This window comes from Myotis yumanensis, unplaced genomic scaffold, assembly GCF_028538775.1.
Source record: "Myotis yumanensis isolate MYYU_CA2020_CCGP unplaced genomic scaffold, mMyoYum1.0.hap1 SCAF_12, whole genome shotgun sequence".
NCBI classification, from domain to species: Eukaryota; Metazoa; Chordata; class Mammalia; order Chiroptera; family Vespertilionidae; genus Myotis; species Myotis yumanensis.
In genome coordinates, this window is record NW_027223763.1 from 16,427,505 (window position 1) to 16,454,957 (window position 27,453).

A 27,453-nucleotide genomic window follows, 5' to 3' on the forward strand; every position below is an offset into this window, starting at 1 on the left:
TATAGGCCAGCGGAGAGGGGGCAGTTGGGGGCGACCAGGCTGGCAGGGGGGGCAGTTGGGGTGACCAGGCCAGCAGAGGGGTTAGTGAGGGATGACCAAACGACAAACAGCAGGCTGCATGGGACGATAAGGCTGGTAGAGGGGTTATTAAGGGACGACCCAACATCTGAACAAGCAGGCTGTGTGGGGCGACCAGGTCAGCAGGTGTGTGAGAGAGGGACGACCAGGCTGGCAGAGTGGGACAGTAGGGGTTGACCAGGCCAGCAAGGGTGGCAGTTGGGGGCGATTAGGCTGGCAGGGGGGGCAGTGAGGGGCAACTAGGCCAGCCGAGAGGGGGAAATTGGGGGTGACCAGGCCAGCAGAGGGGGGCTGTTTGGGACAACCGGACTGGCGGGGAGGGGCAGGTAGGAGTGACCAGGCCAGCAGGGAGGGGGCAGTTGGGGGCGACCTGGCCGGCAGCGGGGGGCAGTTAGGGGCAATCGGGCTGGCACGCAGAGGCAGTTAGGGGTGATCAGGCAGGGGGACAGGGGCAGTTAGGGGCAACCAATCAGGCAGGCAGGTGAGCGATTAGGAGCCAGGGGTCCAGAATTGTGAGAGGGATGTCCGACTGCCGGTTTAGGCCCGATCCCCAGGAACGGGCCTAAACCGGCAGTTGGACATCACCCAAGGGGTCCCGGATTGGAGAGGGTGCAGGCTGGGCTGAGGGACCCGCCCCCCCGCCCCCGCACAAATTTTGTGCACTGGGCCTCTAGTATAATCATAATACATTTGAATTTATATTTTCCACGTAACTATATTTTTTATTTGATACATGTTTCACATATATTCTCTCTTGTCTTCCTCCCTTTTGATTAAATGTATATTTTAATCCATTTCCTCAACAGTAGGTCCTTGGGTTACGTCAGGATCTATTCATAAGGCACAGAACCCACCTACATAAGCACCTACGTCACTCACATGGAGCACATACACAGCAGTAATGAAGTGAAACAGTCAAAAAAATTTAAAGGAAAGATAACAATTCCTGACCTTTACTTGTGGTAAATAAGTAATGAAAAACATGAAGCACATATGTACATATGTCGATAGAACAGAACTTTTTTTATATATAGATAAATGGGAGCTGGTGACGTAACCATTAAATGGTGTATGTGAAATCCGACATAACCAAAGGACTGTCTATATTAACTTAATCATACATTTTTATTATTGTTTTATGATTCTTCCCTGTGCTCTTAAGAGATCACTTTTTACACTCTTTAATTTTTAATTGTAGTTTGATATACAAAACATAAAATTTACCATTCTACCCCTTTGAACCATTTAGGACACTCATCAGCAATATCTCATTTTATGACCACTAAAGAAGTCTCCACAGAATATCAACTGAGTATTTTGCAACTGGGAAAAAAATAAGAACAAGGATATCTATGAATTAATACAAAGAAATAGTGAGATATATTGCTAAATGAAAAAAACGCAATGTGTAAAAGAGCATTTATAGTGTGCTACTTCTCATGTAAAAATGAAGGGAAATAAAATATCCAACTGTCTGCCCATTGAGCAAAAAGAAGCACAGGAAGAATAAATCAGAAACTAATAGGATTTTTTATCTACAGGAGGTGGGGCAGAAGCGATGGGGAGATGGGTAGAATTATTTGCGAAGGTTTTTTTTTGTTTTGTTTTTTTGTTTTTTTGGTTTTTTTTAAATATATTTTATTGATTTTTTACAGAGAGGAAGGGAGAGAGATAGAGAGCCAGAAACATCGATGAGAGAGAAACATCAACCAGCTGCCTCCTGCACATCTCCTACTGGGGATGTGCCCGCAACCCAGGTACATGCCCTTGACCGGAATCGAACCTGGGACCCTTCAGTCCGCAGGCCGACGCTCTAACCACTGAGCGAAACGGGTTTCGGCTATTTGCGTAGTTTTGACTATGTTGCCTTTTGCAAGAAAAACATGAATAGAAAAGGTGGCTAGTAAAGCAAAATAGAATAAAACAAATCAAATGAACATAACAAAATTCAAATTAACACCATAATTACACTAAAAGGGAAAATAAAATAAATAACCTAAGTAGTTCTTGAACCTAGAATTTTGTCTATATACTTTCAGAATTCTTAATAAAAAAAAAAACCTCAAAACAAAGTTTTAAGCTGTGGTATGTTATTAACTGTGGTATGAGTTCAAGATTCTGAAACAACTCACCATGTATCCAAAGATTCAGCAAATAAGTTAACACTGAGGAAAAGATAGTGACTCTCACTCTCAGGGAAAGGAGCTCTGTACATGGAAAAGGAGAGGCTGGAAAACTCTCTATGGTGTCAAACCAGAATTGGAGATATCAATTCAAACTCATGGGTTTTAAAATGTATAAACAGGTTGCAATTTATTTTTTATTTATTGTCTGTATATCAACAGCTATATTGTCTTATCCCCCATTATTTGTGTCCCACTCCTGACCCACCTCCTGTGGGTAAACTTCCCTTCAGTTTCTTAGTTTCTAGTTTTTACTCCTTTTGTTTCTGTTATAAGTATTTCCCAGTTGGCTTCTCTGAGATCATTTAGAATCCTTGCAACCAATAAAAACACCTAAAGCTACAAAATAAATAGTTGTAATGGATTATAACTCAAGAGAATAAGTAAGCGTCCATAATGATATGAAAAAAACAAACAAATAAATAAATAAATAAATGTGGAAAATAGGGTAAGTCCCTTCTTATAGGAGAATACTAGTACACCTAATCAACACAGAAGAAATAACAGAATTAGAAGAATCACCATATGGCCACCACATTTGCAATAATTTTGTCATATAAGAATCACCAATACATTTTTACAGAAAATTCCTTATGACCTCAGCATATCTTTATAGATGAGCCATATCTCTACCCTCTCATATTCCAGGGAACAAGTTTGTTCACTTTTTCAACATAAAGAACCATAGGAATTTGAAAACAATGATTTTGTGGACCACCCTATACCAAATATGTTCAATTCAGTTATTTCTACTTATTTGCTGGTAAATAACAAATTTTCTTCTTTTTTTCAATTATATTTACTTTCAATATTTTTTTGTATTGGTTTCAGGTATACAGCACAGTCATTAGACTGGAAATACATAGAAGAACACTATGTAAAGTATATGATTAGCTAAACACTATGATAGGTTTTTTTTTTCTTTCAATTTTTTAATTTTTTTTTTTTTTACTTTAAATAATATTTTCCTGAGGAGAACCAAGATGGCAGCATAGGTACACACCTATACTTGCTGCCTCTCACAACCACATCAAATTACACCTAAAAGGCAGATCAACGACCACCCAGAACTGCAGATAACCTGCTTGAGTGGAAGTTCCACAACTACAGAGTTGAAGAAAGTGCATTGAGACCTGTAAGAGATGCGGAGGTGCATACAGTGCTGGCACCTGGATGTGCTGCTCTTTTAATTGGGAGGGAGATACAAGCTCCCGCTTGCTCTGAACTCCAGTTCCAGGTGAGACTCTGGGGGACAGACACATATGGGCAGAAACTGGACTGTCTGCCATCGGGACAGGAACGTGAGGGCGGCTTTCTTGCAGAGGTGTTCACAACAATCATTGTTCCTGCACAGGAGGCACAGGACTCGGAGACCCGGGGACCTCTCCAGTGCAGGGGTGACGGGAGGCCATTGCTGCTTGCTCCACCCTGGTGTATCCCAGAGATGCCGCCCCACCCAATTTACAACCCCACCCAAGCAGTGTGCATCGGCTTTTGCATATGAATGGCCTGTCCTTTCTCTGCCTAAAACTTGTAAAACTACAGCTGGGTCAGAGAGCTCCAGAGCTTCCAAAAGAAAGCCCAAGGCTCAACGCCCAGCAGCAGCAGCCTGCCTTGCTTCACAGCTGGGCCTCGTCTGGGCACTTTCAAACCCCATACAAAGAGGAGGAATCTGTAGATGTCTCTGTAGCTCCTGCTGGGCGGCCTCAAACAGTGGCTGACCTTGCACCTCCTTGGAGATCCAAGAGCCAGTGTATACAGCAGTCAGAGTGAGACCATACCGGATTACAACTCTTCACATCCATGAGAGACACACTCAAGGGGCAGACTCAGTGAGCACCAAAACCCCACTGAAGCAAGTCCTGCCCCATAAGAATGTCTCCTGCACAACAGATCTTCCAGTGTAGACACAGCTGGTCATCACAGCCAATTGGCCTGGAGGTCAATTCCTCCCAGTGATACCAACAGCAATCAAGGGTTAACTACAAGACTGTGCAAACAGCCCACAAAGAGGTGCACCAAGAGTGTCCACCTCAGGTACTGGGGAGGCTTAGCCACTGGGCCCTATAGGACACCTAGCACACAAAGCCACTCTATCAACACAGGGTAGCAGGCAAAATGCAGAGACAAAGAAACAAGTCACAAATGAAAGAAATGGAGGAAAGCAAAACACTGGATATAGAGTTCAAAACCACAATTATAAGGTTACTCAAGAATCTTCTAGAAACCTCTGAGAAATTTAGTGACACCCTCTAGGATAAAAAAGTACCAATCAGAAATTAAGCATACACTAGCCGAAACCGGTTTTGCTCAGTGGATAGAGCATCGGCCTGTGGACTGAAAGGTCCCGGGTTCGATTCCGGTCAAGGGCATGTACCTGGGTTGCGGGCACATCCCCAGTAGGAGATGTGCAGGAGGCGGCTGATTGATGTTTCTCTCTCATCGATGTTTCTAACTCTCTATCTCTCTCCCTTCCTCTCTGTAAAAAATCAATAAAATATATTTTTAAAAAAAAAGAAATTAAGCATACACTAACTGAAATAAAGAATAATATACAGAGATCCAACAGCAGACTACAGGATCCCAAGAATCAAGTCAAAGATTTGAAATATGAAGAAGCAAAAAACACCCAACCACAAAAACAAAAAGAAAAAAGAATCCAAAAATATGAAAATAGTGTAAGGAGCCTCTGGGACAACTTCTAGCATACCAACATCCGAATTATGGGGGTGCCAGAAGAAGAGAGAGAGCAAGATATGGAAAACCTATTTGAAGAAATAATGACAGAAAACTTCCCCTACCTGGTGAAAGAAATAGACTGACATGTCCAGGAAGCACAGAGAACCCCAAACAAGGGGAATTCAAAGAGTACCACACCAAGACACATCATAATTAAAATGCCAAGAGCAAAAGACAAAGAGAGAATCTTAAAAACAGCAAGAGAAAAAAAGTCAGTTACCTACAAGGGAGTACCCATACGACTGTCAGCTGATTTCTCAACAGAAACTATGCAGGCCAGAAGGGAGTGGCAAGAAATATACAAAATGATGAATAGCAAGAACCTACAACCAAGATTACTCTACCCAGCAAAGCTATCATTTAGAATTGAAGGTCAGATAAAGAGCTTCACAGACAAGAAAACGCTAAAGGAGTTCATCACCACCAAACCAGTATTATATGAAATGCTGAAGGGTATTCTCTAAGAAGAGGAAGAAGAAGAAAAAGGTAAAGATAAAAAATTATGAACAACAAAGTGACAACAAATACATATCTATCAACAAGTGAACCTAAAAATCAAATGAATAAAAAACCTGATGAAAAAACAGACTGCTGAATATAATAGGATCAGAGGCATGAAAAGGGAGCAGACAGACAATTCTTGGGGGGAAAGTGTTGTGGAGAGTTAGGGAAGAGATTGGACAAAAAGCTTTCACCTATGGACAAGGTCAGTGGTGGGGCAGGGAAGCCTGGAGTGGGTTGGAAACCAGGTGGAGGGGAGCTCTGAGGGAAAAAAGAGGAAGATCTGTAGTAATCTGAACAATAAAGATTTTTTTAAAAAGATCATATACCATGATCAAGTGAAATTTATTCCAGGGATCCAAGATTGGTGCAATATCTGCAAATCAATAAACATGATACACCACATAAACAAAATGAAGGATAAAAACCACATGGTCCTATCAATGGATGCAGAAAAAACATCTGACAAATCCAGCACACGTTTATAATCAAATCTCTCAGTAAATACTCATTGTATAAATGCAAGTTAATATATATGAAAATTTTTGTCAGTTGAAGGTATATAAATATGAAGGAATTAAATCAGCTAGTAAAGGGACTAAGAAAATTTTGGGCAACTTTTGGTCCTCACATCTCTAAAATAATACATTGTTCTTGACTTCTCTAAACAACAAAAGAGAAGTTTCTATGTGTAATGATTAAGAGCATGGGCTATGATCACACACATTAGACTGAATCCCATGAAGTAGATAATACTTGGTCATTTTTAATTTATAGAAAATGATAAGACATCCTATCTAATAAAAGAGAAACATGCAAATTGACCATAACCCCAACACCCTTCCCATTGGCTAATCAGCATATTCTTATGCAAATTAATTGCCAACCAAGATGGTGGCCGGCAGCCAAGCACTGAAGCAAACAGGAGGCTTGCTTGCTCCAGTGATGGAGGAAGCCAAGGTTCCCCGCCTGCTGCTGCCGGCCTCTTAGCTTGCACTCTAAGAAAAAATGTTGCAAGTATAGAAGCTAAACAAACTCCAGAAACCTGCTTTCAGCCAGCAGGGCTTCAGCCAGCAGAACCACAACAGTGTTTCAATTATAGAACCCAAACAAACCCAGTACCTGCTTTCAGCAGCCGAGGTCTCAGAGCTGCAGCCGAGCCTCAGAGCTAAAGCTGGCTCTCAGCTCCAGTGACAGCCATAGAAGGTAAATAAATCCCAGAATAAAAGAAAAAAAGAAAAAAAGGAGAGGTTGGGAGCTTCAGTCGCCCGCCAGCCTGAAAACAGCCCTCAGCCCCTCACCCAGACTGGCCAGGCACCCCAGTGGGGACCCCCTCCCTGAAGGGGGTGTGACCAGCTGCAAACAGCCATCATCCCCTCACCCAGTCTGGCCAGGCACCCCAATGTGGACCCCCACCTTGAAGCAACAAGATGGTGGCTAATTTGCATACTGAAGGCGGGCGGCAGTGGGCAAGGCTGTCCACGGTCCTGGGACCCGGATCTGTGACCCTGCTGGGCAGGGGGCAGTGCTTGAAGCTGTCCGCGGTTCGGGACTGGATCTGTGACCCTGCCGGACAGGGGGCAGCGCTGGAAGCTGTCTGCAGTCCCGGGACCTGGATCTGTGACCCTGCCGGGCACAGGGCAGTGCTTGAGGCTGTCCAGGGTCTGGGACCCGGATCGGTGACCTGGCAAGCGGGGGCAGTGCTTGAGGCTGTCCGAGGTCCAAACCCGGATCCGTGACCCTGCCAGGCGGGGGGCACCGCGGGAGGCTGTCTGCTGTCCCAGGACCCGGATCTGTGACTCTGCGGGGGGGTGGAGGGGGCAGCACTTGAGGCTGTCCGAGGTCCCAGGACCCGGATCCGTGACCTGGCGGGTGGGTGGCAGCGCTTGAGGCTGTCAGCAGTCTGGGACCCGGATCCATGTCCTGGCGGGCGGGTCGGCAGTGCTTGAGGCTGTCTGCAGTCTGGGACCCAGATCCGTGACCTGGGGACAGGGGGCAGCGCTTGACGCTTTCCGTGGTCCCGGGACCTGGATTTGTGACCCAGCCGGGCGGGGGGCAGCACTTGAGGCTGTCCGCGGTCCTGGGACCTGGATCTGTGACCCTTCCTGGCAGGGCGGCAGCTCGCACAGGGGCAGATCACTGGGGTTGGGCAGGGCAGGATGCCTGACTTCCGCCCAGCCCCAGTCACTCTGGGCAGGTGAGCAGCACAGAGAGCCTCTGGACAGGGAAGGCAGGCAGGCGGAGGGCAGCCTGTACTCCCCACATGGCGGTGGTGACAGCTGTGAGCACGCCAAGTGGAGCCTGCAGGCTGACCTGAAGTAGCGCCTGCAGGCCATCAGCGCCCAGGAGTGGCTGAGCAAGATCCGCCTCCTGGCCCAGAAGGTGCAGGATCGCAGGGACAGCCACCGTGGCGGACCAGACTGACATCCTCCTGGCCACATCATGGGGTTTGCGGATCTTCAAAGCCAGAGGCCTCTGGTGTGCACATCCCCCCCTGGCGTGCGAACATCCCCCAGCACACTGTCACCCTCCCACGCCTGCAACAGTTGCAACCCAAGGCATGCACAAGTTCCCGCCGCCTCTGCACCGCACTTCCATCAACCCGGCATGCTTAACACCCCCACAGGATGTGCACACATCCCCTCTGATGCGCTCACGTCCTTTGGAGAGTGTTGGGGTGTTCTGGGTGCTGAGGGTGGGTGCCTGTGAGATGACAGTGAGAGGGAGGAGTGGTGATGCCCTGTTCCCACAGAGGCCAGTGCAGCTATGAGATCACCTCTGGGGGGTTAATGCAGGTGCTGAGGCAGGAGCAGATGCAGATAGACACACCTGGTGGGCATGGGTGGCCCTCGCTGAGGTGCCTTCGGTCAGCGTTCAAGATCAAGAACCCAGAGGTGGAGAGGAATTCCATCCTCTCAGTGAAACAGTGGGATAGTCGGGGCAACTGTAGAGGAGGAATGTCACTTTGGGTGCCAGCACCCATGAGTGAAGGCTGCCCTGACTGAGCCTTGCTTGCTTGGGGCCTAGCACACTCCTGCCGGGCAGTGGGTGACAGGACGTGCTTTTCCGAATTACTGAGAGAAAACGTTGATTCTCCTGCTGCCCACGAAGGTGGAAAGTGAAGTGGGGAGACAAGGGGGGAGTGAGCGAGGTTCCCTGTCTGGGGGTTCCAAATCTGCTGTTGGTTTATTTCACCAATGACTAGAGATACACAGGGTGTCCCCCCAAAATGTATACACACTTTGAATACCTACTAATTCCAATGGTTTGATGCATAAGAAAGAAACAACAATGGAGCTGTTATCTATTAAAAGTGTGGGCACAAACAGATAGTTGGACATTCCCTGAGGGGTCTCAGATTGGAGAGGGTGAAGGCCAGACTGAGGGGCCCCTTCCCCTCCATACCCCAGTGCACGAATTTCGTGCACCAGGCTACTTGTGTGTGTGTGTGTGTGTGTGTGTATATATATATATATACATATATATATATGTATATATATATATGTATATATATATGTATATATATATGTATATATATATGTGTATATATATATATCAAGTAATATACATGTCACATATATTATAGATACAGATATACATACGTGTATGCCATTCTGTCCCCTACTGTATTATGTGTGCCAACAGAATTTGTGTCATTTATGTGTCTATGTCTTAAAAGCTAAAAAAGTTGAAAGAACACAAATTCTTTTTTAAAAAATATTTTTTATTAATTTTTTACAGAGAGGAAGGGAGAGGGATAGAGAGTTAGAAATATCGATGGGAGAGAAACATCGATCAGCTGCCTCTTGCACACCTCCTACTGGGGATGTGCCCGCAAACAAGATACATGCCCTTGGCCGGAATCGAACCTGTGACCTTTCATTCTGCAGGCTGACGCGCTATCCACTGAGCCAAACTGGTTAGGTCAAGAACACAAATTTTTAATGTAACTGTGGAGATGGTTGAAAATCTGGGAATGTAAGACTGATGTGGAGATTTAATTAGGAAATGTAGGTAAAGTCCTTAGACCAGCACCCAAACGTTCACCAAAATGTCCAGCGCTATTATGAAAGAGAGTTTGTGGGCTATCTTGGTTTGGGAGCTATTTTGGCATCAAGTGGCTTGAAATGGCACCCATCGCTGGAGTGTCCCTGAGTTTACAAGCGTGGGTCAATGGGACTGGGTTTCACATTACTTTCAGGCAGAAACAACTGACACTGGTTTGCAGGGGCTCATCTTCTATTTCTGCCACAGTGAATTATTATGGTTTGGCCTTGGCCAAACTAGAAATTATCTCTCGGAGGTCATTAACATGTAAACTCAGCCCGGCTGGTGTGGCTCAGTGGTTGAGCATTGACCTATGAACCAGGAAGTCACAGTTCAATGCCCAGTCAGGGCACATAGTGGGGTTGTGGGTTCAATCGCCACATTTCCTAATTAAATCCATACATCAGTCTTATATTCCCCTTGCAGGAGGCAGCCCTTCAATGATTCTCTTGGCATCATTGATGCTGCTATCTCTCTCTCCTTCTTTCCTCTCTGAAATCAATTTTTTTTAAAATTTTTTTTAAAAGATGTAAACTTATAGAACTGGGAGAATGCCCTCTTGTTTCTGTGCAAGGAGGTCTTGCCGTTTGCCTTAGGGGTGTGATGATTCTTGGAGACAGACAGGAATACAGGGAAGACGCTTGAAACCACAGGTATGAGAAACTAATAGGTATGCAATTAAAATTCATGGTTTTCCAGAGATTGACAGTATGAGATGTGATGGTCCTGGTCATCCATTCTGGGATCTTAAGATTCCCAATCCTTCTTCATCCCCAGCAGACAGAAGGGCAGCATGAGGCCTGAGAACCAGAGCAGCGTGTCCCACTTCCTCCTCCTGGGGCTCCCCATCCCGCCAGGGCAGCAGGGCATGTTCTTCACCCTGTTCCTGGGCATGTACCTGACCACAGTGCTGGGCAACCTGCTCATCATCCTGCTCATCAGGCTGGACTCTCGCCTGCACACACCCATGTACTTCTTCCCCAGCCACTTGGCCTTCTCTGACATTTCTCTCTCCTCTGTCACTGTCCCTAAGATGCTCATGGACATTCAGAGCCAGCAACAATGCATTTCCTATCAGAATGGCTACCATCAACATATCAACAAATGACAAGTGCTGGCGAGGATGTGGAGAACAGGGAACCCTAATTCACTGCTGGTGGGAATGCAGATTGGTGCAGTCGTTATGGAAAACAGCATGGAGTTTGCTCAAAAAATTAAATATGGAACTGCCATTTGACTCTGCAATTCCACTCTAGGAATATATCCTAAGAAACTCAAAACACTAATCAGAAAGAATATATGCACCCCTATGTTCAAAGCCGCACAATTCACAATAGCTAAGACCGGAAAACAGCCCACCTGTAGATGAGTGGATAAAAAAGCTGTGGTACATTACACCATGGAATACTATGCAGCTGTAAAAAAGAAGGATCTTTTACCCTTTGAGACAGCATGAACGGACCTGCAGAGTATTACACTAAGCAAAAAGCCAGTCAGAGAAAGACAAGTATCACATGATCTCACTTAAATGTGGAATCTAATGAACAAAATAAGCTGATGAACAAAATAGATCCAGCGACATAGAAGCATGGAACATACAGTCAGATCTCTGAGGGAAGGCAGGCATGGGTGGGTGGGAAGAGATCAACCAAAGAACTTGTATGCATCTATGTATAATCAGTGGATCCAGATAATAGTATGGTGAAGGTCTGGGGTAGGGACTGGGGGAAGGCTAGAAGGGTTAATGGAGGGAAAAGGGGACAAATGTAATACTTTCAACAATAAATATTTTTGAAAATTTGTTAAAACAGGATAAAAACAGTAGCTTTGGAAACATTATCATATGCATTCTGATAACATGTACTGGTATACCAGCTATAAATCTAAGCCTGAAATATACATACAAACATACTAGTACATAAATATATACATACTTGTAGCCCTGCGCAGAAATCCGTGCGCCAATAGGTTGCTGCAGCCCTCCTGAAGCTCTCCGACCGCTGCCCCGCCCTCCTGTAGCTCCCCCACCCTCCCCTCTTGTTACCCTGCCCTCTCCTGTAGCTCTCCACTTCCGCTTCCTTGCTGCCTTGCCCCGTCCTATAGTTTTCCACAGCCCACTAGTACCATGCAGGCCCACCCTCTTGCTGATCCGTGATCTGGTCTTGACATGCTTGGTCATTAGGCCTCAGGGAGTAACAGCTAATTAGCATATTCCTCTCTTATTATATAGGATACACACACAGAAGGTAAACATAGTAAAATGTTAACCATTGGGGAATTGGCTGAAGATTGACCAGGAATTCTTAATATCGTTATTACAACTTTTCTATAACTTTGAAATCATTTGAAAATAGAAACTTGAAAAATCTTTCTTCCCAGCTGGAACAATGCCCAAGAGCAAAGCCGTCCAGGGCATGACTGGAATCAGGGACACTGTCCCCTAGGACTCCAGTCCCTCTTACTCTTGGACACACAGCTCCCCAAAGGGCAGTCAGAAATCAGCCACAAGCTAGGGGACTTGGCTGCAGTCTCTCATTAGCAGTTAAGTGTCATTTGTGGACTCATTTCTCTAGAGCCGGATAAGGAAAATGAAAGTCTGTAGAACTGCCAAGTCCCCAGATATTTCCTCTGTGTGTCTGATGTTAGGTCTCCTGAAGAAAAGCTGAGGAGATAAGCGATAATCTGCAGCAGAAGGTGTCTGAACTCACCAATTGAGGAGCCCAGGTGAGAGGAGCTGGAAATCTGCCTTTGCCGATGGACCTGCCAGTGTGCTAGTGGGTTCATGTGTGAGACTCTGTGTCCATGACCCTGTGTGTGTGCACGTATTGTGTATGCTTGTATATGTGCTATGAATCTCACAGCCTCATTTTAGTGTTTGTGGACCAAGTTCTCAGCCTCCTGGTGTTTGGTTGGGACTCCTGATTCCTGTGTGTGACTGTAACACTAGCATCACAGCTGAACATCGGGAGGGACACTGTTGTCTCTGCTGCTGGACAAGAAGATGCCGACCTCACCAGGAACCAAGGTCAGCACAGAGAGAGCTCAGGCCTCTGCTCAGCAGTGTGTTGTGGTGCACATGTGAGCTGTGCCTGTGAATGACACCTTGTGTATGAGAGCTGGAAGTTATGTTATTGGATTTTCTCTGTCTGTATGTGACCATGTGTGTGAGACCATATGCATGGGTGTTGGTGGTGGTTTAATGACTGTGCCTGTGACTGAATAGACTTAACTGCCCCATGCTGACTGCCCTCCCCTAGCAAGGGGAACGTCAGAAGGAAGCTCATTAATCCACTCTCATTAATAGGAGAATGTATTCTGTTTGTTGTAGTGAGTGTGGCTGGGTCTACATATGTGTTGTGTTGTGTGTTTCTTGTAAAATTTTTGAATTGTTTGTGGTCTTGTGTGCTTTTGGTGAAGTGTGTGTAGTGTTTGAGTTATGTTTATGTGGTGAGGTGAGTGTTCACCAGGTACATCATGAAACAGGAGTATTGATGTGCACTGTGAGTGTGTTTGGGGTGAGAGGTGTATTACTGTATGTGTGTATTCCAACTTCTGTTAATTCTGACTTGTATGTATGCATATGATGTTTATGAGATGAACCATATATTGGCTATTCTTCCTTTAGGATGGAAATTTGGTCAGAGGTGATGTACATTATCGAAGCAGCTGTGTGTGTGTGTGTGTGTGTGTGTGTCTGTGTGTGTGTGTGTGATTTGTATCCATGACTCAAATATTTCCTAGTGTCCTCCTTCTGGGGCACCATTACCTAAGATACTCAATTTCTAAGCAACCCCCTGGTTCTTGAAATGGATTTGCTATCATTTTTATGTACATGAGTGTGATTGAGTTGCTCAGGATTTTCCAAACTTTCTTTATTTTTACTAAACATCCCAGGGAAACAAACACACTAACTAATCTTAAGCTCCAGGCATCATGCTGTGTGAAGGTATTGGGCACAATTACCATTAAATAGTGATGAGACCTTTGGGAAGTTATATAAAACATTGGTCTCACTTTCAAGTCTATAAAATTGAAAGAATTACACTAGTTTTGTGAATCTTGCAGAGGCCCTCAGTAAAGAGATATTGCATAAATACATCTTAATGTATTTGAGAATTTTTTGTCACTTGGAAAGTAAATAAATATGAAGGAATAAAACTATCTAGTAAAGGGAATAAAAAAATTTTGGACAATTCTGGGTCCTCACAGCTCTAAAATAATATATTGTGCTTTGCTCCTAAGCAAGAAAAGGGAAGTTTCCCTGTGTAACAGTTAAGAGCATGGTTTCTGATCACACAGACATATTAGACAGAATCCCATGAAGTAGCTAACACTTGGTGATTTTTAATTTATAGAAAATGGTAATATATATATATATATCAAGTTATAAACAATACATATCAGATATGTAATAGATACTAATATACACACATAAATTTGTGCGCCATTCCGTCCCTGCTGTAGTGCTGTGTGCCTACAGAATTTGTGTCATTTATGTTTCTATTAATTAAAAACTAAAATTGGTCAAAGAATACAAATCCTTACAGCAGTTGTGAAGAGGTTTTAAAATCTGGGAATGTAAGGCTGATGTGTGGATTTAATTGGGAAATGTAGGTAAAGGCCTTAGCCTGGTACCCAAATGTTCACCTAAGTGTTCAGCATTATTATGAAATATACTTTGTGGACTAATCTGGTATTGGAAATATTCTGGCCTCAAGTGGGTTTCAATGGCCACCAAACTCCAGAGTGTCCCTGAGTTTACAGCTGAGGGTCAATGGGAGCCGGCAGGTTCACAGGAGTTCTGACAATGCTCCCACAACGCCCGCTCAGCACTGCAGTCTCACTTTACTTTCAGGCAGAAACAACTGATACCACTTTTCCGGGGCTCACCTTCCTTTCCTGCCACAGTGAATCATTATGGTTTGGCTTTGGCCTGGTGTAGAAATGATCCCTCCATGTTCATCAAGATGTAAACTCATAGAGGTGGGCACCTTGCTTTTCTTGCTCACTGCTGCACTGCAGTCCTTAGTAGAGGTTCCCATACAGACGTGATGTTAAAAGTAAAAACTGAATAAACAGTGAACCCCTCTTCTGTGTAGTGAGGTCTTGTGACTACTTTGGAGGTTGAATGTTTTCCTGGAGCCAGACTTGGAGAGAGGGAAGAGGCATACATCCACAGGTGTGAGAAATTAATATGAAAGTATTTAAAAATGAATGGTTTTCCCAATAATGACAGTATGAGATGAGATGTCCTGTTCATCCTTTCTAGGTTCCTGAGACTCCCAACCCTTCCTCATCCCCAGCAGACAGAAGAGCAGCATGAGGCCTGAGAACCAGAGCAGCGTGTCCCAGTTCCTCCTCCTGGGGCTCCCCATCCCGCCAGGGCAGCAGGGCGTGTTCTTCACCCTGTTCCTGGGCATGTACCTGACCACGGTGCTGGGCAACCTGCTCATCATCCTGCTCATCAGGCTGGACTCTCGCCTGCACATGCCCATGTACTTCTTCCTCAGCCACTTGGCCTTCTCTGACATTTCTCTCTCCTCTGTCACTGTCCCTAAGATGCTCATGAACATGCAGACTCGGCAACAATCCATCTCCTACGTGGGATGTATTTCTCAGATGTATTTTTTCATACTTTTTGCTGGTCTTGACAATTTTCTTCTGGCTGTGATGGCATATGACAGGTATGTGGCCATCTGTCAGCCTCTGCACTACACCACCATCATGAGGGAGGGGCTGTGTGTGCTGCTGGTGGCCTGCTCCTGGGTTCTCTCCTCGAGCGTTGCCCTTTTGTACACCCTCCTCTTGGACCGACTGTCCTTCTGTGCTGACAATGCCATCATCCACTACTTCTGTGACCTCCCTGTACTCCTGAAGCTGAGCTGTTCAGACACATTCCTCAATGGGTTGGTCATATACACTGTTGGAGGAATGATTTCCTTTTTGTGTATTGGTGTTATTCTGGGCTCCTATATCCGTATAGGGGCCCTCATCCTGAGGGTCCCCTCCACTAAGAGACTCTATAAAGCCTTTTCTACCTGTGGCTCCCATCTCTCTGTGGTGTCTTTATACTACGGGACAGTTACAGGTGTTTACTTTTTCTCCTCATCATGGGATTCCAAAGACATAACTGCTTCAGTCATGTATACAGTAGTTACCCCCATGCTGAACCCCTTCATCTACAGCCTGAGGAACAGAGATATAAAACAGGCCTTAGAGATGGGTGTCAAGAGGATTAAGTTCTTTAAGTGGCAATCACTAAATTCTCTGGTTGCAGTCAGGAGCACAGGGAAATATATCTCCTAAAATTACTGAATAGTCAACATCTCCATATACCTTTAATAGAATATGCATTCTGTTGTCCTGTACAGTGTGGTTAATATGTAAACTAGCTCAAGTTTGCTACATGGATTGTTAATAATGTTATATTCCCAATTAGTAATTTTTGCTTGTTCATCATCTCATAAGATTTATGTGAAATACATTGCACAATTATAGATGTGGATTTTCTTTTTCTCCTTTGAGATGTGTCAGCTTTTGCTTATGTATTTTTTATGCTATGTTATTGATGACATACTGATTTAGCCACATGATTGGCTTCTGGTTAAATTTTTTTCTACCTGATTCTTTGATGCTGGCTTTTGATGGCTTCAAGTTGATTGTGAGGGTCTCTTCCCAACTGACATTCAGTGACATCATATTGATAGATTGCAATCAGCCATGATAAGAAAAATTACACTATGAAAAATGGCATATGCTACAAAATAAGGCTTTTCAAACAAGAGGGCCAGACTTTTCAAAAATACATTCAAAAGCACACCACTGCATTTATGATTAGGAGATGTTTCTAGAAATGGGCTTTACCTTAACTACTCATCTATTTCTAATATTAGTATAGGTACTTTACTATAATTTTATGTTTTGTATATCAAACTATAATTAATAATTAAAGAGAGTGTAAGAAGTGATCTCTTAAGAACACAGGGAAGAATCATAAAACAATAATGATAACGTAGGATTAAGTTAATAGACAGTCCTCGGGTTTCATCGGACTCTACACACGCTGTTTTGTGATTACGTCGCCATGATATAGGTACACATACAGATATAGGAACAGACATCTACACTAATAAAAGAGAAACATGGTAATTAGCGTACGACCGCTACCCTTTTCATTGGCTAATCAGTGAGTATATGCAAATTAACTGTCAGCCAAGATGACGGCCGGCAGCCAGGCACTGAAGCGAGGATGAGGCTTGCTTGCTGCGGACTCCAATGTTCCCCGCCTCACTTGCCGGCCTCTCAGCTGCAAGTCTAAGAAACTATGTACTATGTTGCAAATAAGAAGCTAAACAAAACCCCAGAAACCAGCCGGACTGAAACCCAGCCAGACCGAAACATTGTATTGATGTTTTCAGCAGCAAGGCCTCAGAGCTAAAGCTGGCCCAGAATAAAAAAAAAAGAAGAAGAAGAAAACAAGGAGCGGTTGGGAGCTTCAGTCACTCGCTTCAGGAAAACAGCCCTCAGCCCCTCACCCAGACTGGCCAGGAACCCCAGTGGGTACCCCCACCCTGATCCAGGACACCCTTCAGGGCAAACCAGCCAGCCCCCACCCATGCTCCAGGCCTCTATCCTATATAGTAAAAGGGTAATATGCCTCCCGGCACCGGCATCAGCGGAGCAGCGAGGCTCCGGCACTGGGATCAGCGTGACAGGGGGCAGCGCCCAAACCCCCTGATCTCCCTGTGGCTCTGTGTGTGACAGGGGGCGGGGCCACAACCTCCCTATCCGCCCTGCTCTGTTCGTGACAGGGAAAGGCGCCCCAACCCCCTGATCAGCCCTGCTCTGTGCCTGATAGGGGGGAGCTCCCCAACCCCCTGATTGCCCTGGGGCTCTGTGTTTGACAGGGTGCGGCACCCCAAACCCCCCGCCACGGGCCCTGCTCTGTGCCTGATAGGGGGGAGCGCCCCAACCCCCTGACTGGCCCTGTTCTGTGACAGGGGGCAGCGCCCCAACCCCCTGATCAGCCCTGCTCTGTGCCTGATAGGGGGGAGCTCCCCAATCCCCTGATTGCCCTGCAGCTCTGTGTTTGACAGGGGGGAGCTCCCCAACCCCCTGATCGGCCCTGCTCTGTGTGTGACAGGGTGCGGCGCCCCAATCCCCCCCCCCACCACGGGCCCTGCTCTGTGCCTGATAGGGGGGAGCTACCCAATCCCCTGATTGCCCTGCTCTGTGTGTGACAGGGTAGAGCCATAACCTCTCCATCGGCCCTGCCCCAAGTGTGACAGTGGTGGTGCCCCAACCCCCTGATCGGCCCTGCTCTGTGGGTGATAGAGGGTGGCACCCCAACCCCCCTCCACGGGCCTTGCTCTGTGTATGACAGGGTAGAGGCATAACCTCCCCATTGGCCCTGCCCTGAGTGTGACAGGGTGCAGCGCCCCAACCCCTTGATCCGCCCTGCTCTGTGTGTGAAAGGGGGCGGTGCCCCAGCTCCCCTATCGGCCCTACTCTGTGAGTGACGGGGGGAGCTCCTCAACCCCCTGATTGGCCCTGCTCTGTGCGTGACAGGGGGGAGCTCCCCAACACCCTGATAGGCCCTGCTCTGTGTGTGACAGGGTACAGAGCCCCAACCCCCCTGATGGGCCCTGCTCTGTGAGTGACAGGGGGCAGCGCCCCAACCCCCTGATTGGCCCTGCTCTGTACGTGACGGGGGTGGCGCCACAACCTCCCCATCGACCCTGCCTTGAGTGTGACAGGGGGCGGTGTCCCAACCCCCCAATCGGCCCTACCCTGAGCGTGACTGAGGGTGGCATCGCAACTTCCCGATCTGCCCTGCTCTGTGCATGACAGGGGGCGGCGCCCCTACTCCCCAATCGGCCCTGCTCTGAGCCTGACCAGGGGCTGCACTTAGGGATTGGGCCTGCCCTCTGCCACCCGGGAGCAGGCCTAAGCCAGCAGGTCATTATCTCCCGAGGGGTCCCAGACTGCGAGAGGGCACAGGCCGGGCTGGGGGACCCGCCTCTCCCCACCCCCCCCCACCCCGAGTGCACAAATTTTTGTGCACCGGGCCTCTAGTATAGGTATAAATATACAGATAGAGATATAGATACTAGTATAGAATAGGGAGTAAAATGCAGCTTTCTTGCAGTTAGAGTTTAATGGTATATTTTTTCCATCACTTTAAAATTTTCTTTTTCCTTATATCTCTGAGGTGTCCATTATTAATAATGTAATGCTGGATATTGCTCATTTTATGTAGAGCAACAATTATTGTATTTCTGTAGAATTTTGTCTCTTGACATCTAATGTAATCATAATAGATTTGAATTTATATTTTTCATGTAAATATGTTTTTTATTTGATACATGTTCACATATATTCTCTCTTATCTTCCTCCCTTTTGATTAAATGTATATTTTAATCCATTTCCCTCTACAGTACATCCTCGGGTTACATCGGGGATCTGTTCCTACGGCGAGAACTCACCTATATAAGCACCTACGTCACTCAGATGGAGCACATACACAGCGGTAATGAAGTTAAAAAGTAAAAAAAAGAAAAGAAAAGAAAAGAAAGATGACAATTCCTGAACTTTACTTGTGGTAAATAAGTAATAAAAAATAGACCATCGGAGAAACCAAGATTGTGGCATAGGTAAACACTGAAAATTGCTGCCTCCGACAACAACTCCAAAAATACAACGAAAAGACAAAACGAACATCATCCAGAACTACAGGAAGGCTGGCTGAGTGGAAATTCTACAACTAGAAGGAAAGAGAAAAGCACACTGAGACTCAGAGGAGCTGCGGAAGTAAGGTGCAGAGGTACGGAGGCTGAACGCTCGCATAAAAGGGGCTGGCACATGAGGACGCGGCTGTCTTTTTGAATCGGGAGGGAGTCACAAGCTCCCGACTGCTCTGAACTCCAGTTTTGGGAAGTCTCTGGGGACCCAGGACTCATATGGGGAGAAATTGGACTGTCTGGCAGCAGGCAGGACTCGGAACTTGAGGGCAGCTTTCCCTCAGAGGTGCTTGTAGCAATTACCTGGACACTGAGACGCAGGGCCCCTTAGGGCAGGGCTGAGGATCAGCCATAGCTGCTAGCTCCGCCCTGTTGATTCCAAGACCCTGCCCCACCCAGGCTGCTGCAGAGGCTTTTGCATATGAATGCCCTGGCCCTTTGCAATCTGGAAATTACCTAACAAATTGCAGCTGGGCCAGACAGACCCAGAACTTCCAAGAGAAGGCCCAAGGCCCCACAGCAGCTTGCATTGCTTCACAGCTGGGCCTCATCTGGGCACCTCCAAACCACCAAAAAAGGAAGGGGAAACTGCAGATCTCTTCATAGCTCCTGCTGGGTAGCCTCAGGAAGAGGCTAAATTAGCACCTCCTTAGATCCAAGAGCCAGTGTACCCAGTGGTCAGAGTGGGACCATCCAGATTACAACTCCTCAGATCCATAAGGGACACACTCAGGGGGCAGACTCAGTGAGCACAAAAGCCCTACTGAAGCAAGTCTTGCTCCAGAAGGGTATCTTCAGCACAGAAGTTCTCCCACTGCAGACACAGCTGATTCTCACAGCCAATTGGCCTGGAGGTCAATTCCTCCCAGTGATTCCTACAACAATCAAGGCTTAACTACAACAAGACTGTGCACAAAGCCCACAAGGGGGTGCACCAAGAGTGTCCACCTCAGGTAATTGGGGAGGCTGAGCCACTGAGCCCTATAGGACACCTAGCACACAAAGCCACTCTACCAACACAGGGAAGCATAAAAAATGCGGAGACAAGAAATAGGTCACAAATGACAGAAATGGAGGAAAGCAAACGACTGGATATAGAGTTCAAAACCACGGTTATAAGGTTTTTCAAGAATTTACTGGAAACTGCCGATAAATTTAGTGAGACCCTGGAGGATATGAAAAAAGACCAACTAGAAATTAAGCACACACTGACTGAAATAAAGAATAATATACAGAGATCCAACAGCAGACAAGAGGATCCCAAGAATCAAGTCAAAGATTTGAAATACGAAGAAACGAAAAATACCCAACCGGGAAAGAAAAAAGAAAAAAGAATCCAAAAATATCAAGATAGTGTAAGGAGCCTCTGGGACAACTTCAAGCGTACCAACATCCAAATTATGGGGGTGCCAGAAGAAGAGAAAGGGCAAGATATTAAAAACCTATTTGAAGAAATAATGACAGAAAACTTCCCCTACCTGGTGAAAGAAATAGACTTCCAAGTCCAGGAAGCACAGAGAACCCCAAACAAAAGGAATCCAAAGAGGACCACACCAAGACACATCATAATTAAAATGCCAAGAGCAAAAGACAAAGAGGAAATCTTAAAAGCAGCAAGAGAAAAAAAGTCATTTACCTACAAGGGAGTACCCATACAATTGTCAGCTGATTTCTCAACAGAAACTATGCAGGCCAGAAGAGAGTGGCAAGAAATATTCAAAGTGATGAATAGCAAGAATCTACAACCAAGATTACTTTATCCAGCAAAGCTATCATTCAGAATTGAAGGTCAGATAAAGAGCTTCACAGATAAGAAAAAGCTAAAGGAGTTCATCACCACCAAACCAGCATTATATGAAATGCTGAAAGGTATTCTTTAAGAAGAGGAAGAAGAAAAAGGTAAAGATAAAAATTATGAACAGCAAATACATATCTATCAACAAGTGAATCTAAAAATCAAGTGAATAAAAAATCTGATGAACAGAGTAAACTGGTGAATATAATAGAACCAGGGGCATGGAAAGGGAGTTGACTGACAATTCTTGGGGGGAAAGGGGTGTTGGGGAGAGAAAGAGACTGGACAAAAATCATACACCTATGGATGAGGACAATGGGAGGGGTAAGGGCAGAGGGTGGAGTGGGAATTGGGTGGAGGAGAGCTATGGGGGGAAAAAAAGAGGAACACACCTGTAATAATCTGAACCATAAAGATTTAATTTAAAAAAAATAGACCGTCAAACCTCAGAGGGACGATAGGGGAGGGTGGGGGTAAGGGGGAGAGGTCAAAAAAAGGACTTATATGCAAGCATATAGCCCTAACCAATGGACACAGACAACAGGGTGGTGAGGGCATGAGTGGGGGGGATTAGGTGGTGACGTGGGGATAAGGACACATATGTAATAACTTAATCAATAAAAAAAATAAAATAAATTGACATCCACACTAATAAAAGACAAAGATGCTAATTGGCAGTACCTTCGCTATATCCATCAGCCAATCAGAAGAGTATGCAAATTAACCCAACAAAGATGGCCGTTAAATTTGCATACTGCAGGTGGCATCAGGGTCTCTGATCTCTGACCCGCGGAGGCGGGGCAGGCAGCACCATACGCTGCCCGCAGGTCCAGGCCTCTGATCCATGACCTAGGGAGGCAGGCAGGCAGCTCCAGATGCTGCCCGCAGGGTCCCGGCCCCAGACTAAGATGAGGGAAGCAGGGCAGGCAGCACCAGGCGTTGCCCACAGGATCTGAGCCTCTGATCTGTGACCTGGGGAGGCGGGGCAGACAGCGCCAGACACTGCTCACAGGATCCTCTGATCTGTGACCTGGGGAGGCGGGGCAGGCAGCAGCAGACGCTGCCTGCGGGTCTGGGCCTCTGATCCATGACCCGGGGAGGCGGGGCAATCAGCGCCAGATGACACCCTTGGGGTCCAGGCCCCAGGTTGGGATGGGGGAGGGGGCGCAGGAAGCATCAGATGAGGCCGACGGGATCAGGGCCTCAGATCTGTGACCCGGGGAGACTGCGAGAGGGCACAGGCCAAGCTGAGGGACCCCCCTGAGTGCACAAATTTTTGTGCACCGGGCCTCTAGTAAAAAAATAAGAAGCAAAAAAATAATAATAATAAACATAAAGCACATATGTACATATATTGAAATGACAGAACTTTAATTTTTTATAAATAAATGGAAGATGGCGACATAATCATGAAACGGCGTATGTCCAGTCCAACGTAACCCAAGGACTGTCTGTATTAACTTAATCATACATTATCATTATTGTTTTATGATTCTTCCCTGTGTTCTTAAGAGATCACTTCTTACACTCTCTTTAATTTTTAATTGTAGTTTCATATACAAAACATAACTTTTACCATTCTAGCCATTTGAACCATTTAGGACACTCATCAGCAAGATCTCATTTTATGACCACTAAAGTAGTCTCTATAGAACATCAGTTGAGTATTTTGCAAATGTGAAAAAAACAAAAACAAGGGTATCTATGAATTAATACGAAGAAATAGTAAGATATATGGCTAAATGAAAAAAAAAAGCAATGTGTAAAAGAGCATTTATAGTGTGCTACTTCTCATGTAAAAATGAAGGGAAATAAAATATCCAACTGCCTGCCCATTGAGCAAAAAGAAGCACAGGAAGAATAAATCAGAAACTAATAGGATTTTTTATCTACAGGAGGTGGGGCAGAAGCAATGGGGAGATGGGTAGAATTGTTTGTGTAGTTTTGACAATGTTGCCTTTTGCAAGTAAAACATGAATAGAAAAGGTGACTAGTAAAGGAAAATAGACTAACACAAATCAATTAACACCATAATTACACTAAAAGGGAAAATAAAATAAATAACCTAAGTAGTTCTTAAACCTAGAATTTTGCTCTGAACTCCAGTTCCAGGGAAGACTCTGGGGGACACAGACACATATGGGGATAAACTGGACTGTCTGGCATCGGGACAGGAACGGGAGGGCAGCTTTCTCACAGAGGTGCTCACAACAAGCATTGTTCCTGCACAGGGGGCACAGGACTCGGAGACCCGGGACCTCTCCCATGCAGGGCTGACTGGCAGCCATTGCTGCTTGCTCCACCCTGGTGTATCCCAGAGACCCTGCTCCACCCAATTTACAACCCCACCCAAACTGTGCACATCGGCTTTTGCATATAAATGGCCTGTCCTTTCTCTGCCTAAGACCTGTCAAACTACAGCTGGGTCAGAGAGCCCCAGAGCTTCCAAAAGAAGGCCCAAGGCCCGGCAGCAGCAGCCTGCCTTGCTTCACAGCTGGGCCTAGCCTGGGCACTTCCAAATCCCATACAAAGAGGAGGAATCTGCAGATGTCCCTGTAGCTCCTGCTGGGTGGCCACAGACAGTGGCTGACCTTGAATCTCCTTGGAGATCCAAGAGTTAATGTACCCAGCCGTCAGAATGAGACCATACCAGATTACAAATATTCACATCCATAAGAGACACACACAAGGGGAAGACTCAGTGAGCACCAAAGCCCCACTGAAACAAGTCCTTCCCCATTAGGGTGTCTCCTGTGCAACAGATCTTCTAGAGTAGACACAGCTGGTCATCACAGCCAATTGACCTGGAGGTCAATTCCTTCCAGTAATACCAATAGCAGTCAAGGGTTAACTACAAAAAGACTGTGCAAACAGCCTACAAATGGGTGCACCAAAAGTGTCCACCTCAGGTGACTGGGGAGGCTGAGCCATTAGGCCCTATAGGAAAACTAGCACACAAAGCCACTCTATCAACACAGGGAAGCAGCTAAAATGCAGAGACAAAGAAACATGTCACAAATGAAAGAAATGGAGGAAAGCAAAATACTGGATATAGAGTTCAAAACCATGATTATAAGGTTACTCATGAATTCTATAGAAACCTCCGAAAAATTTAGTGACACCCTCAAGGATATAAAAAAGGACCAATCAGAAATTAAGCATACACTGACTGAAATAAAGAATAATATACAGAGATCCAATCACAGACTAGAGGATACAAATAATCAAGTCAAAGATTTGAAATATGAAGAAGCAGAAAACACCCAACTGGAAAAGAAAAAAGAATCCAAAAATATGCAGATAGTGTAAGGAGCCTCTGAGACAACTTCCAGCATACCAACATCCGAATTATGGGGGTGGCAGAAGAAGAGAGAGACCAAGATATGGAAAACCTATTTGAAGAAATAATGACAGAAAACTTCCCCTACGTGGTAAAAGAAATAGACTGACAAGTCGAGGAAACACAGAGAACATGGAAAAAGAGGAATCCACAGAGGACCACACCAAAACACACCATAATTAAAATGCAAAGGGCAAAAGACAAAGAGAATCTTAAAAGCTGCAAGAAGGACCAACTAGAAATTAAGCATACACTGACTGAAATAAAGAATATTATACAGAGATCCAACAGCAGACTAGAGCAGTGGTCGACAAACTCATTAGTCAACAGAGCCAAATATCAACAGTACAACGACTGAAATTTCTTCTGAGAGCCAAATTTTTTAAACTTAAACTATATGGGTAGGTACATTGTTATTAACTTAATTAGGATACTCTTAAGGCTTAGGAAGAGCCACACTAAAGGGGTCAAAGAGCCACATGTGGCTCACGAGCCGAAGTTTGCCGATCACGGGACTAGAGGATCGCAAGAATCAAGTCAAAGATTTGAAGTACAAAGAAGTAAAAAACACCCAACCAGAAAAGCAAAAAGAATCCAAAAATATGAAGAGAGTGTAAGGAGCCTCTGGGACAACTTCAGGCGTACCAACATCCGAATTATGGGGGTGCCAGAAGAAGAGAGAGAGCAAGATATGGAAAACCTATTTGAAGAAATAATGACAGAAAACTTCCCCTACCTGGTGAAAGAAATAGACTTCTAAGTCCAGGAAGCGCCGAGAACCCCAAACAAAAGTAATCCAAACAGGACCACACCAAGACACATCATAATTAAAATGCCAAGAGCAAAAGACAAAGAGAGAACCTTAAAAGCAGCAAGAGAAAAACAATTAGTTACCTACAAGGGAGTACCCATAAGATTGTCAGCTGATTTCTCAACAGAAACCATGCAGGCCAGAAGGGAGTGGCAAGAAATATACAAAGTGATGAATATCAAGAACCTACAACCAAGATTACTCTACCCAGCAAAGCTATCATTTAGAATTAAAGGTCAGATAAAGAGCTTCACAGACAAGAAAAAGCGAAAGGAGTTCATCACCACCAAACCAGTATTATATGAAATGCTGAAGGGTATTCTCTAAGAAGAGGAAGAAGAAGAAAAAGCTAAAGATAAAAAATTATGAACAAAGTGACAACAAATACATATCTATCAGCAAGTGAACCTAAAACTCAAATGAATAAAAAACCTGATGAACAGAACAGACTGGTGAATGTAATAGGATCAGACAGACAATTCTGAGGGGGAAAGGGTGGTGGGGGGTGTGGGAAGACATTGGACAAAGTACTTACACCTATGAACAAGGTCAGTGGGGCGGGGGGAGGCCTGGAGTGGGGTGGGAACCGGGTGGGGGGGAATGAGACCATATGGGGGGGAAAAAAGGGAACATCTGTAATAATCTGAACAATAAAGATTAAAAAATAAAGATCATATACCATAATCAAGTGAAATTTATTCCAGGGATGCAAGATTGGTGCAATATCTGCAAATCAATAAACATGATACACCACATAAAAAAAAGAAGGTCATATCAATGGATGCTGAAAAAGCATTTGATATAATCCAGCACCCATTTTTTAATCAATTCTCTCAGTAAATAGTCATTGTATAAATGCAAGTTAATGTATATGAACATTTTTGACAGTTGAAGGTATATAAATATGAAGGACTTAAATTAGCTAGTAGAGGGACTAAGAAAATTTTGGACAACTTTTCGTCCTCACATCTCTACAATAATACATTGTGCTTGACTTCTCTAAACAACAAAAGAGAAGTTTCCATGTGTAATGATTGAGAGCATGGGCTATGATCACACACATTAGACTGAATCCCATTAAGTAGATAATACTTGGTCATTTTTAATTTATAGAAAATTACAACACATATATATATATCAAGTTATATACATTACATGTCACATATATTATAGATACAGATATACACATGTGTGTGCCATTCTGTCCCCTACTGTACTGTGTGTGCCTACAGAATTTGTGTCATTTATGTGTCTATGTCTTAAAAGTTACAAATGTTGAAAGAACACAAATTCTTAATGTAACTGTGGAGATGGTTGAAAATCTGGGAATGTAAGACTGATGTGGAGATTTAATTAGGAAATGTAGGTAAAGTCCTTAGACCAGCACCCAAATGTTCACCAAAATGTTCAGCGCTATTATGAAAGAGAGTTTGTGGGCTATCTTGGTTTTGGAGCTATGTTGGCATCAAGTGGCTTTAAATGGCACCCATCCCTGGAATGTCCCTGAGTTTACAGGTGTGGGTCAATGGGACTGGGTTTCACATTACTTTCAGGCAGAAACAACTGACACAGGTCATCTTCTATTTCTGCCACAGTGAATTATTATGGTTTGGCCTTGGCCAAACTAGAAATTATCTCTCTGTGGTCATTAACATGTAAACTCAACCTGGCTGCTGTGGCTCACTGGTTGAGCATTGACCTATGAACCAGGAAGTCACAGTTCAATGCCCAGTCAGGGCACATAGCGGGGTTGTGGGTATAATCCCCACATTTCCTAATTAAATCCATACATCAGTCTTACATTCCCCTTGCAGGAGGCAGCCCTTCAATGATTCTCTTGGCATCATCGATGTTGCTATCTCTCTCTCTCTCCTTCATTCCTCTCTGAAATCAATAAAAAAAATTTTTTAAAGATGTAAACTCACAGACCTGGGTGAATGCCCTCTTGTTTCTGTACAAGGAGGTCTTGCTGGTTGCTTTAGGGGTGTGATGATTCCAGGAGCCGGACGAGAATAGAGGGAAGATGCATGAATCCACAGGTGTGAGAAACTAACAGGTATGCAGTTAAAATTCGTTATTTTCCCAGAGATTGACAGTATGAGATGTGATGGTCCCATTCACCCATTCTGGGTTCCTGAGACTCCCAACCCTTCTTCATCCCCAGCAGACAGAAGAGCAGCATGAGGCCTGAGAACCAGAGCAGCGTGTCCCATTTCAT

General features: G+C 45.0%; 1 protein-coding gene across 1 annotated transcript; it reads left to right on the forward strand.

Annotated features, from left to right (window-relative positions):
• Positions 1-14,867: 14,867 nt before the first annotated feature.
• Positions 14,868-15,854, forward strand: LOC139021025 (olfactory receptor 1J4-like). Its single transcript, XM_070431171.1, has one exon. The coding sequence runs from the start codon at positions 14,868-14,870 to the stop codon at positions 15,852-15,854; it is 987 nt and encodes a 328-aa protein (XP_070287272.1).
• Positions 15,855-27,453: the final 11,599 nt, after the last annotated feature.